At 39.7% G+C, this 14527-nt stretch overlaps 1 protein-coding gene across 5 annotated transcripts in view; it reads right to left on the bottom strand.

Annotated features, from left to right (window-relative positions):
- LOC130929577 (guanine nucleotide exchange factor VAV3-like) overlaps positions 1–14527 on the bottom strand; it is a 101456-nt gene that overhangs the window by 52392 nt on the left and 34537 nt on the right. For all 5 annotated transcript variants that reach the window (XM_057856841.1, XM_057856843.1, XM_057856842.1 and 2 more), the window contains exons 9-14: positions 12119–12218; positions 11865–11960; positions 10369–10437; positions 4274–4360; positions 2689–2774; positions 2468–2600 (exon numbers count right to left, since the gene is read on the bottom strand). In XM_057856841.1, the coding sequence (XP_057712824.1) occupies positions 2468–2600; positions 2689–2774; positions 4274–4360; positions 10369–10437; positions 11865–11960; positions 12119–12218 (571 nt within the window). The remainder of the gene's footprint in view (positions 1–2467; positions 2601–2688; positions 2775–4273; positions 4361–10368; positions 10438–11864; positions 11961–12118; positions 12219–14527) is intronic.

Here is a 14527-nt window from a genome sequence, read left to right as displayed (position 1 = left end):
GATTTTGATCTTATGAAATGACAATATTTTCTGAAAAATAAGATACAAGATTTTCTTAAACAAATTCATTTTCAGAAGTGAATATATTGGAAAATTATTTTAATACAGTGGCCTCCATAATTATTGGCACCCCTGAAAAATTTTTTTTTAATTCAAATAATATGGGACCTTAATGGAAAAAAAGAGAAAAATCAAACCTTCAATACAAGTGCATTTATTCAGTGGGGAAAAAAATCCCACATATAGAAATAATTATTTGACATCAAATATTGTGTGTCACAATTATTAGCACCCCTGGTGTTAATACTTTGTACAACCCCCTTTTGCCAACAAAACAAGGTCTGGGGACTGAGATGGCCATGGGAGCAGCTTGATTTTGTGTCTGGTGAACCATTTCTGTGTAGATTTGGCCATATGTTTAGGGTCATTGTCTTGCTGAAAGACCCAGTGACGGCCCATCTTCAGCTTTTGGGCAGAGGGCAACAGATTTTGATTTAAAATGTCCTGTTATTTCAAAGCATTCATGATGCCATGCACCCTAACAGGGTTCCCAGGGCTTTTGGAAGCGAAACATCCCCACAGCATCACTGACCCAGCCCCATACTTCACAGTGGGTATGAAGTGCTTTTCAGCATGCGCATCTTTCGTGGCACACCAGACCCACTTAGAGTGTTTGGTTCCAAAAAGCTCAATCTTGGTCTCATCTGACCAAAGCACACGGTCCCAGTTGAAGCCACGGTCCCAGTTGAAGCCTGGGACATCTCTCAGTAGTCATGTGTAAACAAATTGTTACTTTGCTATCAAAAGCTCTATTTGTCTTGTTCATTATGATATTTTGTAAAAGGAAAACATTCAGATGTTTGGGATGTAACTAATGCAAAAATAGCTGTGTTAAAGTCAAAGTTATGTTTGAAATGTATGCGTTTACAAAAAGCTAATGTTCTCCGTTTTTTCATCAGAAACTGGAAATTTGCTCAAACTAAGCTATTTTCTAATGCTGATTTCTAAATAATAGAAAAAGATATGAACTTACTTTTTTTTCTGCTGAAAGAAGAGTGTCTAATCTTTCTTTGGTGGGTTCCATGTTTATATAGCAATAGAACAGAATTTTCTGTGGGCCTTGCAAAATCAGTCAAAATCCAGAAAAACGGCCGGGAGCGAAGGGCTTTGCTCTGGTGAAAATGGCTGGGAGTGAATCAGTTAAGATGCTGTGGCATGACTTTAAGACATTTGCCACGTTTACATGGAGCCAAATATTCCAATTACAATCGGAATATTTGTTCAAACCGAATAAATGTGTTCCATATAAACACCTCATTCGGAATGAACAGGCCCAAACCGAATGGAATTTCATTCCGATTCACAGGGGTGGAATATTCCTTTTCCCAAACCCATTAGAAGTAAAATTATATCATGTAAACAGGGAAGCGGAATGGTGTCTGGTTGCGTTCTTTCTGCACATGCTCCGTACTGACGTGGTGACGTCACTTTGTGACGTAAGTAACGTCACTCGCAACATGGCTTCCAAGCACAGCGCACCTAAGTCCGGCGGAAAGATTGTATTTAATTCAAACTTTAAAAGAATTGAATATAATTGCTCGCTTAGACGGGCGTAAAACGAGGAACAGTGAACTATTTAAAAAAGTTCACGAGAGGTTACACAAAGCCGGAATAGACCGGAGCGTTGATCAGATTAGAAACCGGTGGAAAACCGGCTACTACAAGGCAAAAGAGCAAAACAGCAGAAGCGGATACGACCCCACAAACACAACAAGTGGGTTAAAGTTAAAACAGCAGCACTCCGACGATCGATCTCCAGGTTTTACAACGTGACGCTTTGTTTTGATTAATCTGCGCATGTCAGATGGTAGTTGTCAAACGTCCTTTCGGAATAAAGGCAGTCACATGTAAACGCTGGATCGGAATAGATGAAATGACATGTAAACAGCTGATCTGAAATTTCCATTCGGAATGATTTGAATCGGTATGAATAAAAGTCAGCATGTAAACGTGGCTAGTGATTCATGCCAGATATCCCAGGAATCTGACTGAACTACAGCAGTTTTGTTGAGAAAAATGGGCCAAGATTAGTCCTGATCGATGTGCCAGACTGATCTGCAGCTACAGGAAGCGTCTGGTTGAAGTTATTGCTGCCAAAGGGGGGCCGCAAAATATTAAATGTGATGTTTCACTTACTTATTTTTCCCCCTTCTGTCATTGTTTGCATACTGTCTTCATTAAAATATGAATACCTATAACTGTTTGGGTGGTTTTAGTTGAAGCAGACATTGTTTTTTCATTTTTGGGATTTTGACAAAGATCAGATCACATTTCATGGTGGTTTTATGCAGAAATGTGAGAAATTCCAAAAGGTTCAGATAGTTTTTCATCCCACTATATGTCTGATTTCTTAGCAGGGATCCAAAATTAAAACCATGCAACAACAATGAATGGCATTTGAGCCCACCTTCTTGCCCTCCTTGTCTGACAACGGGTTGTCGGTGATCTTGAAGACATTGAGGTCGAGCACGTCCTTCATCTCATAGTTGTCGCCACGTCGCTTGCACACCACGGCGGCCACATCAAACAAGAAAAGGTATCTGAAATTGACAAACAAACAAATGAACAATTAAGGCAATAAAGTCGGGTGGAGTGTTCAAGTAAAGACAAAATGTCGGTTCCACAAACCTGACCAGTTTCCTGCGGTCAAAGTTGGACACAATACGCATTTCTCCATCTCCTCTCGGGTGACCGTAGCGGATTAGCGGCTGATTCTTAAAGTAGATGCTTTTGGTCAATACCAGAAAATATGATTATGATGAATTATAGTCTTGCTCAGAAATTGACAATCTGTTGCAAAGGACTATATGCCAGACATCCGACCGCACTTCCTTTTTGCGTTTGACATCTTCACCTATCTCTAGCCTCTCTTGACCTGCCTTTTCCCTGAAGAATGTAAATCAAATCATTCAATTCCTCTAAACTATCTCCAAAAAAGGACAAAGGAAGGCTTTAAGTAAATCAGCAGGAGGCCATTTTTGTGTTCATAAAGTTTTTCAAATGAAAAAATTAGGGCTGTCAAACGATTAAAATTTTTAATCGCGTTAATTACAGCTTAAAAATTAATTAATCGTAATTAATCGCAATTCAAACCATCTATAAAATATGCCATATTTTTCTGTATATTATTGTTGGAATGGAAAGATAAGACACAAGATGGATATATACATACGGTACATAAGTACTGTATTTGTTTACAATAAATCAACAAGATGGCAATAACATTATTAACATTCTGTTAAAGTGATCCACGGATAGAAAGACTTGTAGTTCTTAAAGATAAATATTAGTAATAGTTATAGAAATTTTATATTAAAACCCCTCTTAATGTTTTCGTTTTGATAAAATTTGTAAAATTTTCAATCAAAAAATAAACTAGTAGCCCGCCATTGTTGATGTCAATAACTACTTACACAATGGTAATGGATGCTGAAGCCTATAAAAGCAGTCGCACCCAACCGCCAGCAGAGGGCGGAAAAACTCCATAAAACACAATTAACAAGTTGGCCTTTCACTATACTGACATTTAAATCTGTCTGAGCGGGGCTAGTGCGTTAATTGCGTCAAATATTTTAACGTGATTAATTAAAAAAATTAATTACCGCCCGTTAACGCGATAATTTTGACAGCCCTAGAAAAAATATGACATTGTCCAGTCCAAAAATGGCGTGCAACATATTTTGATAACGAAATACCTTGAAGAATACGTTTTGGTCTTGAAATTCCAACTACAGTACATTTTTTTCATTAAAAAAGGCTAACTTTTCTTGTAAAATGACTTACTCTCTCCTGAAATATACATTTATTTACCCTAACTGTAAATATTTTTTCCACAAAACAAGTTCTCTTGGTTTTGATTTTATTTTAACATTTCATTCCTTTGATATGAAGACCTTTTTCCTCTTAAATTTCAAATATATTCTTTTTTAATTCTTTTCAGATCGACACTGACATTCCTTCACACAATGAAATCACACAATAATTAAAAGAACGATCCAATAATAGATATTTAATTGATCGAAATGCTTTCGCAGTCAATCCTGCCGTTTGACTACGGTAATTAGACGTGGCTCACTACAATTACCGTACTGTTCACAGCCAATAGCTACTTTTTCAATTAAGACCTTTCAACAGACTGACCCTGAACACATTCAATGGTATGACTTCATTATAGACAGTAAATGATGTTATGAAACTGTTATGTGTGGCGTACAAGGTTCTCAATGGAGCGCTGGTACTGGTCCATCTCCCGTAGAGTCTCGCTGTCTCTCTTCACTTCGTTGACAAACTGTGCCAGATCCTGAAATGCACAAGAACTCTACTATCCCTCCTACTGTCACTTCAACATAATCACTTGGCACTAAGGCCTTGTTCAGACTGACAGCCAAAATCCCGATTTTTGCCTATTCAGATTGAACTTGGATGGCTCATTTGTAGTTTGAACTGTTAAAAAGCAGAGGAATTTTATTTTTGCGGGACGGGCTGAAACCACATACGGGAGGTAGTTTCATATCCGGTATGGACAAGAAGCTTCTCAGTTTGAACAGCTCAGATGGGTTTTTATTGTCCGTGACGTCACTCTACGCCTTAATAACGCCTTTGTTGCCACAGCAACGTGTAAGATGGGTCAATCGTGTGGCTCAGTTTGAAAAGGCCCACATCCACTTTGGACACTTGCTAGAAATAGTGTGGACAGTCAGCTCTAAATCCGATTCGAATCAGATATGCCTGCAGTCCGAACGCAGCTTAAAGGATAATTTATACTTCTGCATAGTGGTAATGGCGGACCTATGCCGTTAACGCAGACCCGATTTACTTTTTTTTATTCTTTTTTTTTTTTTTAACCTGGCCTTTTCAGCTGTTTGACACGGAGAATAGAAGTCTAAGTGCCCATTCTAAGTCTAAGTGATCATTCAACATACCTCATTTATTATGACAAAGCAGCGAACAGGAAGGGGTTATGGGGGAACAGAAGAAAAGAAAAACAAAAGAAGAAAGAAAAGAAACAAACTACAACAAGAAATATATTGAACGTCTACACTAACTACTAATATGTTGGTGCTATCGTCAGCTAGATGTATTTCCGGTTGACACCATGTGGGGGGCCTGTTGACCACGGGGGTGGGGGAGTCTATAAGCTAAGTGATTGAAAGGGGTAGAGTGTACACAAAGCAGCTCTGTGATCTAGAACCCAGTAATCGTGTGAGTCCGTTGTGAGTGTAAGCCCGTTGGCGACCGACCATACGCCGCCCCATCGCCAATCCCGGCACCGGGACCCCCCCACCCTGAGCGCGCCCTATCACATCCAGCCTCACGCGAGGCCCACCAGACGCGCGACAGACACGCAGACGAGCGGAAATGCCACGCAGACACCAACCCAGGGCCATGGCCTCCACCCAACCAGTCCGGGGAGGTAGGGCGGTTGGGGGGTGTTCAGCGCAGCCCTTCCCTCCTTCCGCAGCCAAGCAAAGGAGCCAAGACCTCCCCCCACTACCACGGCCGGCAGCCCAGGCAGAGGGGAGGCCACGCCCTGGGAGCCACGCCATAGGGAAAAAGTTTGGGACCCACCTACCACCCCATTACTGTGGCTGCCAGGTTCCCGGCTGGCAGCCATTACCCAGCACCGTGATGACGAGCCATGCAAGATCGGAGCCCTGACCTCCCCCCACTACCACGGCTGGCAGCCCAAGCAGAGGGGAGGCCACGCCCTGGGAGCCACGCCATAAGGAAAAAGTGTGGGACCCACCTACCACCCCATTGCTGTGGCTGCCAGGTTCCCGGCTGGCATCCATTACCCAGCACCGTGATGGGATTGTGAGGGGAGGGTAGTGCAATGTATTCATTAAAATAGGAGAGCTTGGCTTGGGGCAGTGGGACCGCAGCATGGAATTTCTACCCAGACTACGCTAGATTTCTACGCAGACCCGAATTACGGTCCTATTCCGTAGCTTGACGTGCACCTCCAAAAAAATCCTAAATATGCGTCTCGTCAACGCGCGTGACGTGAATGTCGCAGGGCTGTGATTGGTCCGCTCAGAACCTTGTTTCCGGTTCAGCAACACAAGAACACCGCTGTTTTTAAACATTCACAAACGATTCTGTGTCGCTCACGCTTTAACATTTGTAGTAACAACATTTGTTGTTCAATATTGATTAGCTGCAGCTGCAAATACACATGTTCCATCAGGGGGTGAAAGTGGGCCGAAATGGCCCAGAACGCCGTTCCAGCAAGAGTTTCATACGGTACTTTGATCCCCAAAATATGATGGCAACGGTCAAAACCGTGTGTGTGATGGTTTGCTTAAAGTATTTTTATTTAATCAAATAATGCCCTCTGGTGGCAGCGTTGGGTGTGGCTGAACTCTTACCGTTTATGGCAGACATGTCTGACATGGCTAAGGGACAGCTACGCTCTGGTTCGGCCCACATGAGGCAGTAAGTTGTTTTAGATGTATGTTAGTGTAGGTATTTATGGTTAATTTTGGAGATACTTTTTGTTTAGTTATGTTTAGCGATGCGCTATGGAAAGAATGTAAATACGTTAGCATTTGTAGCATCTAAGCTAGCGGACTTTATTATGCAGATGCCCCCCCCCCCCCCCAAAAAAAAAAAAAACGTTTACCCCTGATTCCATCTCTGTTGCCTTTGCTGTCAATGACCAGAGGAATACTAAAGGAATTCGACAAGAGTCCCCCAAAACCATACAAAGACAAAGCCACACCACTTTAGTGGCATGGAATTACAGAGCAATGCATTCCCTTAACGCAGAACTTCGAATGCGCAATGACGCCGTAGGGCAGGGGTCAGCAGCCCGCGGCTCCGAAGCCACATGCGACTGTTTGACCTTTTTGATGCGGCTCAGTTTTATGCTAAATAAAGGAATATTTGATTAAATTTTATTCTAGGGCTTGGGAGATTTAACAAAGAAGTTTAACTTCCCTTTAATAGGCAGATCAAGTCAGGATCACTGTTTTTTGTCTTAATAGAAGACTCACGCAAGACTAAAGTCAAGGTTGCCTCTGTGAAGGTGTACCAACTAGTCTTTGCTGTATTCACAGGTGCAAAGACCTTATGAAATACCAAATGGTTAAAGGAGGCAAATTTTTTTTGTCATGTCAAAGATCCACCACAAAATATATACCTATACACACAGATACACAGTCAACCTGATACAATCAGTTCAAAAGTCAATATGTGCATGCAGCTCCCAGTGATGACTATTTTGCCGAAATTGGGTTGAAATGGCTCTTTGAGTGTTAAAAGTTGTCGACCCCTGGCGTAGGGTCTACGCCAGTGATCCCCAAACTACGGCCCGCGGGCCGGATACGGCACACCTCCACATTTGGTCCGGCCCCCTGAACAGTTTATATCTATATATATATATATATATATATATATATATATATATATATATATATATATATATATTTATTATTTTTTTCCCCCAACAGTGTTATTTAATTCCTGGCTTTTTTCTGTGAAGAACCCAGATAGGGTTATTTGGTTATTATCTATTTAATCAATAGTGTTATTATTATTTATATTATATTATATTATATTATATTATATTATATTATATTATATTAGATTAGATTAGATTAGATTAGATTAGATTAGATTAGATTAGATTAGATTAGATTAGATTAGATTAGATTTACTTTTGTTCCGTGAAGAAAAGGGTTATTTGATTGTTACGGAGCCCCCCGGATGCCAGGGTACAAAAAAAAGAAAATCATAGCTCATCTGTACCCACAGTTTCGTAATATGTGGGTACAGTTTAGCAATCTGTACCCACAGAATACTAAACTGTACCCACAGTTTACTAATCTGTACCCGCAGTTTAGCAATCTGTACCCACAGATTACTAAACTGTACCCAAAGTTTAGCAATCTGTACCCACAGATTACTAAACTGTACCCACAGTTTAGCAATCTGTACCCACAGTTTAGCAATGACCGGGAAACAGTAGTCACCAATGTTTGGCGGGGACTCCAAACACCGAAGGACCGACCGAGCAAGCACCTGCACGTTTTGCCCTCGGCGAACAAAGGGGTTTTAAAAAGGTAACTATTGCACGTTTTCTTTGATAGCTGTCTAAAATTTCAGATTACTAAACTGAAATTTTGATTGACGACACCTGAAAGTGAAATTTTAGACGGCCTGCCTGAAAGTGAAATTTTAGACGGCTACCAAAGGAAACGTTCAATATTTAACTTTTAAAATCTCTTTGTTCGCCGAAGGAAAAACGTGCAGGTGCTTGCTCGGTCGTTCCCTCGGCGTTTGGAGTCCCCGCCAAACATTGATGATTACTGTTTCCGGGTCATTGCTAAACTGTGGGTACAGTTTAGTAATCTGTGCGTACAGATTAGTAAACTGTGGGTACAGATTACTAAACTGTACCCACAGATTAGTAAACTGTGCATACAGATTAGTAAACTGCACCCACAGATTCCTAAACTGTGGGTACAGATTAGCTATGATTTTTTTGTTTTTTTATACCCTGGCACCAGGGGGCTCTGTAGATTGTGGCTTTCTGAAAAACAATACATTTTTACATTTAGGCACTCTTGCAATCGTCACATCTTTTCTGTTACAAACTGACCCCGGCCCCTCATCAGAGAATGGAAAAGTTATGTGGCCCTCACAGGAAAAAGTTGGGTGACCCGTGGTCTACGCCATCAAGCCGCCATCACCGGAACGCAGAAGCATAAATCAGCCTTGGACGGCACCATATAATGCCAAAGCGATGATACATTTCGGATATACAGTAAGCCATTACTTTTTCCCCCTCGTTGAACCTTGCGTCTTGACTTATTTTTGAATTTTTAAACGCTAATAAGCTGCATGTCTTTTGGTTTAAGTATCCCATAATACCTTAATACAATGTGGACACCTGCAGTTTATAGTCCAGTACTTCTCAAATAGTGGGGCGCGCCCCCCTGGGGGGGGGCGCAGAGCGATGCCAGGGGGGGCGCATGTGACCTCGGGGAACATGCTTTTTTTGTTGTTTTTTTGCCGTACTGGAATAAAGTGTACTTGCACATCCACTCAGTAGGTGGCAGTGGCGCTCTCATTTTCAGAGTGCGCGCAGTATTTTTGAACTAAGGAAGAGCACTCAGCACACACAGAAAACAGATATGAAGAGAAGTGTGCCACCGCCGTTTTCGAAAGCCGTTTTCCGACCGGACTCACTCACGCAGCGACCCACTGTCTTGTCCGGTTCTCACGTCGCCGCTCGAGAAGTGCCATTTTCGGCCTGGGATCGTCACGACGACCGCCCTCACCTACGGTTCTACCTCGGCCGCCGAGAATGCGCTTTTTTCGTGCCGTTTACCTTTTAGCTTTGACTTTTAATACAGTGGGTGATGATGAAAGACCGTTTACTTGGTCTAAAAATAATTATAGCGGACAGCCAGAAGCCAAATCAATTAAGACGCCACTTAAAGACATTAGACCCCAATCTCATTGATAATCCGCTTGATTGTTTTTCGGTGAAAACGTGCCGAATATTGCCAACAATCGTCCTGCTTTGTCAGTGTTATATCAGTAAACCAGTGAGCATTGTGAGCATGCTCATTGCAAAATAACTCCACACCATTGCAAAGGAGGTAAATAATGTGAGCAGCAAAAATAAAAGCGGTCCTGTCCAAGGACACTCTTTTTTTTCTTTTATTCAGTTTTGTTTTTTCGGTCAAATTTTTTGGCATATTGTCCTCATGAGTGAATGTTTCTAATCAATTTTAATTTGTTATTATTTACTGATTTTATTACATTTTATTTTTCTGTATCAAATGGTCAAAAATGTACCTTGAGTGTATTTTTTACAGTTTGGATGTGACTTTTTTTTTTAATTCAGGCAAATTGATGCACGTCAAGTCTTCTCTGTTACAAACAAAACAATGTTAATGAAGTTATACTTTATTATAAGTTGATCTATGTTACTTTTTTTCTTTATTAGAAAAAAAAACGGACACAATGTTAGGCAGATGCGTATTTATAATAGTAATTTTATAGACAAATGATACTATATACAGTGGTGGCAGAGAGTTTGGGGGGGGCGCGAAACATTTACGTCTTCCTTGGGGGGGCGTGACAGAAAATAATTGAGAAGCACTGTTATAGTCCAACACGGCTTATATATGAACAAATACAATTTTCTTTTCAAATTTATAGACTCAGCCTTATAGTTAAAAAAATACAGTGCATTCGTTGTCAACACGTTGCTTTGACACAAGTACAAAAAAGGAATTAGGGAAGTCTTTCAGTGACCAAAAGCAAATAGGTTCCAGGGTAACCATCTCTACTTACTTTCATAGCATCCAGCGCAATTTTAAGGTTGCTCTTTTCTGCAGCTTCGTGAGTGTGCTTGAGCAGCTCCTGATGGGTGGTGGAGAGAATTGATCAGTTTTGGGTTGAACAAACTAAAATTTTCTGGGGGGGTTTCGCCCTCCCAGAATTTATCAAACTTTTTATCGAAAATTAAAAACGTTGTCCTTAAAAACATATATTTGCAATATTATTAAAACTTAATGATAAACTTTAATTTAAAATTCTATTTTTCAATGCAATATTACTCATATTTTTTTCTTATTTGTTTTCACACACAGAAAACTTTTTTTCCTGATTCAAGTCTTCTGAACTCAAAACATTGCTGATATATATGTATGTATGTATTTATTTATTTTCAATCCAAATACAAGCGAATACACTTGTGGAGTTACTTTTAATACTTTAATACTTTTAATGGTGAGGGAACCTCTATTTAAATCCTCTCGAGCAATCAACACTGGGACGTTATTGATGGCGGGAGAAGGCGTGCACGTGGGGCGGCCATCTGTTGATGACACCTGAGGAGGACGTTGTGAAGGTCAAAGCAAATGAATGAGCCCACAAGTGGAGAATATACTCCATTTTCTTACACTTCTAAGGCTCATTTTTGGACTATGTTTTCTTACATAAAACATTGAGGTTACTCAAACGAGGATAGATTTATATCTGATGTCATTTCTAATGGTATTTAACCTATTTAAGGACATATCCAATATTTTAAAAAGTTCGGTTACATACACTTTGATGGCTCTGATAAAACTGAGCATAAATGTGGAGAATGTCTCCCCCCTGTGGACAAAAGTTAGAGTCTTAAAATGATCACCCACTTACATGTTTGTGTTTCTTTTCTCCATATATATATACATATATATATATATATATATTTTTTTTTTTCAAATATTTTATTTAGAACATTTCTTTGACAAATTTTGGATTTTTTTCCTTTAAGTTTAACAGATTTTTTAATATTGTTAGACAATTTGCAGTATTTTGTTCTTATATTAGGTGCTAATGTCCTAAGAGTTCTTGAAGGAAATTTTTACTTGCACTATATTTTACCCCCCAAAAATATAAAGCCATATCATAATTATTTAAAAAAAATAAAGAGTTAAAGTATTACACCTAATGAGCACATGTTAAAACATTTTTATAGTGTAATTAAAATTTTACAAGACGTAAATTTTCCACAATTGGTTAAATTATCATTTACTGAATAGTAATGATCTGTGGTTCGTTATGCTTTGTAAAGTGCAAAGAAACAATAAATATTTCAATAAAAATAAAGATATGTGTAATAATTGTTAATGTTAATATATCAAATTATTAGATCAAATTAACAGTCAGTGACAGAAAAATGGACAATTGATTGGCTACAGAACTCACATGGTTTCACTGCTTTACAGTAAAGTAACTATTGGATTACATGCAAACGCTGCTGAAAAGGTGCAAACACATTATAGATGCTAAGTCCATACCTGGAGTAAAAGGTGGTACTTTAGGACCCTTTGCATGGGGACCACCAGCAGATCCCTTAGAGTGAACTTGCCATTGTTGGCTCTCTTGGAACACTCCTGAAACAAACATGGACTCCTGAAATTGAATGCTAAGTGCGCATGTGGCGATAACTACTGAACAGGAAATTGAGTTTCTGGAATTTTTCCTGTTAAATAATTACATTTCCCCTTGATAACAGTTTTACTCTATTTTTGAGCGCTTCTGAAATGTTGACCTCCAGTTTGAGGCGGACGTCCTCCTTCTCCTTGCAGATGAGGTCCAGCACGGTGATGGCAATCTCCACGCGGCTGCAGTAGACACCATAGATGAGAAGCCTGCCAGACCAGAGAGAGACGGACAGAGTTAAAGGTTAGAACACTATTTGTCTATGGTGATACACTGCTGGACAAAAGTACTGTTTTGGCACCCCTGCAATTCTGTCAGATAATGCTCAATTTCTCCCAGAAAATGATAGTAATTACAAATGCTTTGGTAGTAATATCTTCATTTATTTTGCTTGCAATGAAAAAACAAAAAAAGAGAATGGAAAATTAAATCATTATCATTTCACACAAAACTCAAAAAAATTGGGCCGGACAAATGTACTGGCACCCTTTGAAAAATCATGTGATGCTTCTGTAATTTGTGTAATTAACAGCACCTGTTACTTACCTGTGGCACATAACAGGTGGTGGCAATAACTAAATCACACGTGTAGCCAGTTAAAATGGATTAAAGTTGATTCAACCTGTGTCCTTGTGCGCACCACATTGAGCACGGAAAAAAGAAAGAAGACCAAAGAACTGTCTGAGGACTTGAGAAGCAGAATTGTGAGGAAGCATGGGCAATCTCAAGGCTTCAAGTCCATCTCCAAAGACCTGAATGTTCCTGTGTCTACCGTGCTCAGTGTCATCAATAAGTCTAAAGCCCATGGCACTGTGGCTAACCTCCCAAGCTGTGGACAGAAAAGAAAAATTGATGAGAGACTTCAACAAAAGATTGTGCGGATGGTGGACAAAAAACCTCGGCTATCATCCAAACAAGTTCAAGCTGTCCTGCAGTCCAATGGTACAACAGGGTCAACCTGTACTATCCTTCGGCATCTGAATGAAAAGGGACTCTATGGTACAATACCCAAGAAGACCCCACTTCTGACCCAGAGACATAAAAAAGCCAGGCTGGAGTTTACCAAAAACTTTCCTGAGAAAGCCAAAAACATTTTGGAAGAATGTTCTCTGGTCAGACAAGACAAAAGTAGAGCTTAGAGCATAGAGTTTACAGGCAAAAAAAAAACGAGGCCTTCAAATAAAAAGAACACTGTCCCCACTGTCAAACATGGCGGAGGTTCCCTGATGTTTTGGGGTTGCTTTGCTAACCCTGGCACTGGACTGCTTGACCGGGTGCATGGCATTAGGAAGTCTGAAGACAACCAACAAATTATGCAGCATAATGTAGTGCCCAGTGAGAGAAAGCTAGGTCTCCCTCAGAGGTCATGGGTCTTCCAGCAGGACAATGACCCAAAACAACCTTCAAAAAGCACTAGTAAATGGTTTGAGAGAAAGCACTGGAGACTTCTAAAGTGGCCAGCAATGAGTCCAGACCTGAATCCCATAGAACACCTGTGGAGATCTGAAAATGGCAGTTTGGAAAAGGCACCCTTCAAATCTGAATGACCTGGAGCAGTTGGCCAAAGAAGAATGCTCTAAAATTCCAGCAGAGCGCTGTAAGAAACCCATTGATGGATAGTGGAAGCGATTGTTCGCAGTTATTCTGTCTAAACGTTTTGCTACCAAGAATTAGGCTGAGGGTGCCAATAATTTTGTCTGGCCCATTTTTTAAGTTATGTGTAAAATGTAGGGCTGTCAAAATGATCGTGTTAACGGGCGGTAATTAATTTTTTTAATTAATCACGTTAAAGTATTTGACACATTTACTGCACATGCCCCGTTCAAACAGATTAAAATGACAGCACAGTGTCATGTCCACTTGTTACTTGTGTTTTTTGGTGTTTTGTCCCCCTCTGCTGGCGCTTGGGTGCGACTGATTTTATGGGTTTCAGCACAATGAGCATTGTGTATTTATTGACATCAACAATGGCGAGCTACTAGTTTATTTTTTGATTGAAAATTTTACAAATTTTATCAAAACGAAAACATTAAGAGGGGTTTTAATACAAAATTTTATATAACTTGTAGTACTAACATTTATCTTTGAAGAACTACAAGTCTTTCTATCCATGGATCGCTTAAACAGAATGTTAATCATGTTAATGCCATCTTGTTGATGTATTGTTATAATAAACAAATACATTGTGTACAGTATGTTGAATGTATATATCCGTCTTGTGTCTTATCTTTCCATTTCAACAATAATTTACAGAAAAATATGGCATATTTTATAGATAGTGTGAATTGCGATTAATTACAATTAATTATTTTTTAAACTGTGATTAACTTGATTAAAAATTTCAATCGTTTGACAGCCCTAGTAAAATGATAATGACCTGATTTTTTCCCCCTCCGTATTTTTTGTGTTTTTTCATTGCATGATAAATAGATGAAGATATTACTACCAAAGCATTTGTAATTGCAATCATTTTCTGGGAGAAATAGAGCATTATCTGACAGAATTGCAGGGGTGCCAA

Source organism: Corythoichthys intestinalis, chromosome 14, assembly GCF_030265065.1.
Source record: "Corythoichthys intestinalis isolate RoL2023-P3 chromosome 14, ASM3026506v1, whole genome shotgun sequence".
In the NCBI taxonomy this organism is placed as follows: Eukaryota; Metazoa; Chordata; class Actinopteri; order Syngnathiformes; family Syngnathidae; genus Corythoichthys; species Corythoichthys intestinalis.
Note: the sequence above shows the minus strand (reverse complement) of the source record. Positions and strands in the feature narration are given on the sequence as shown.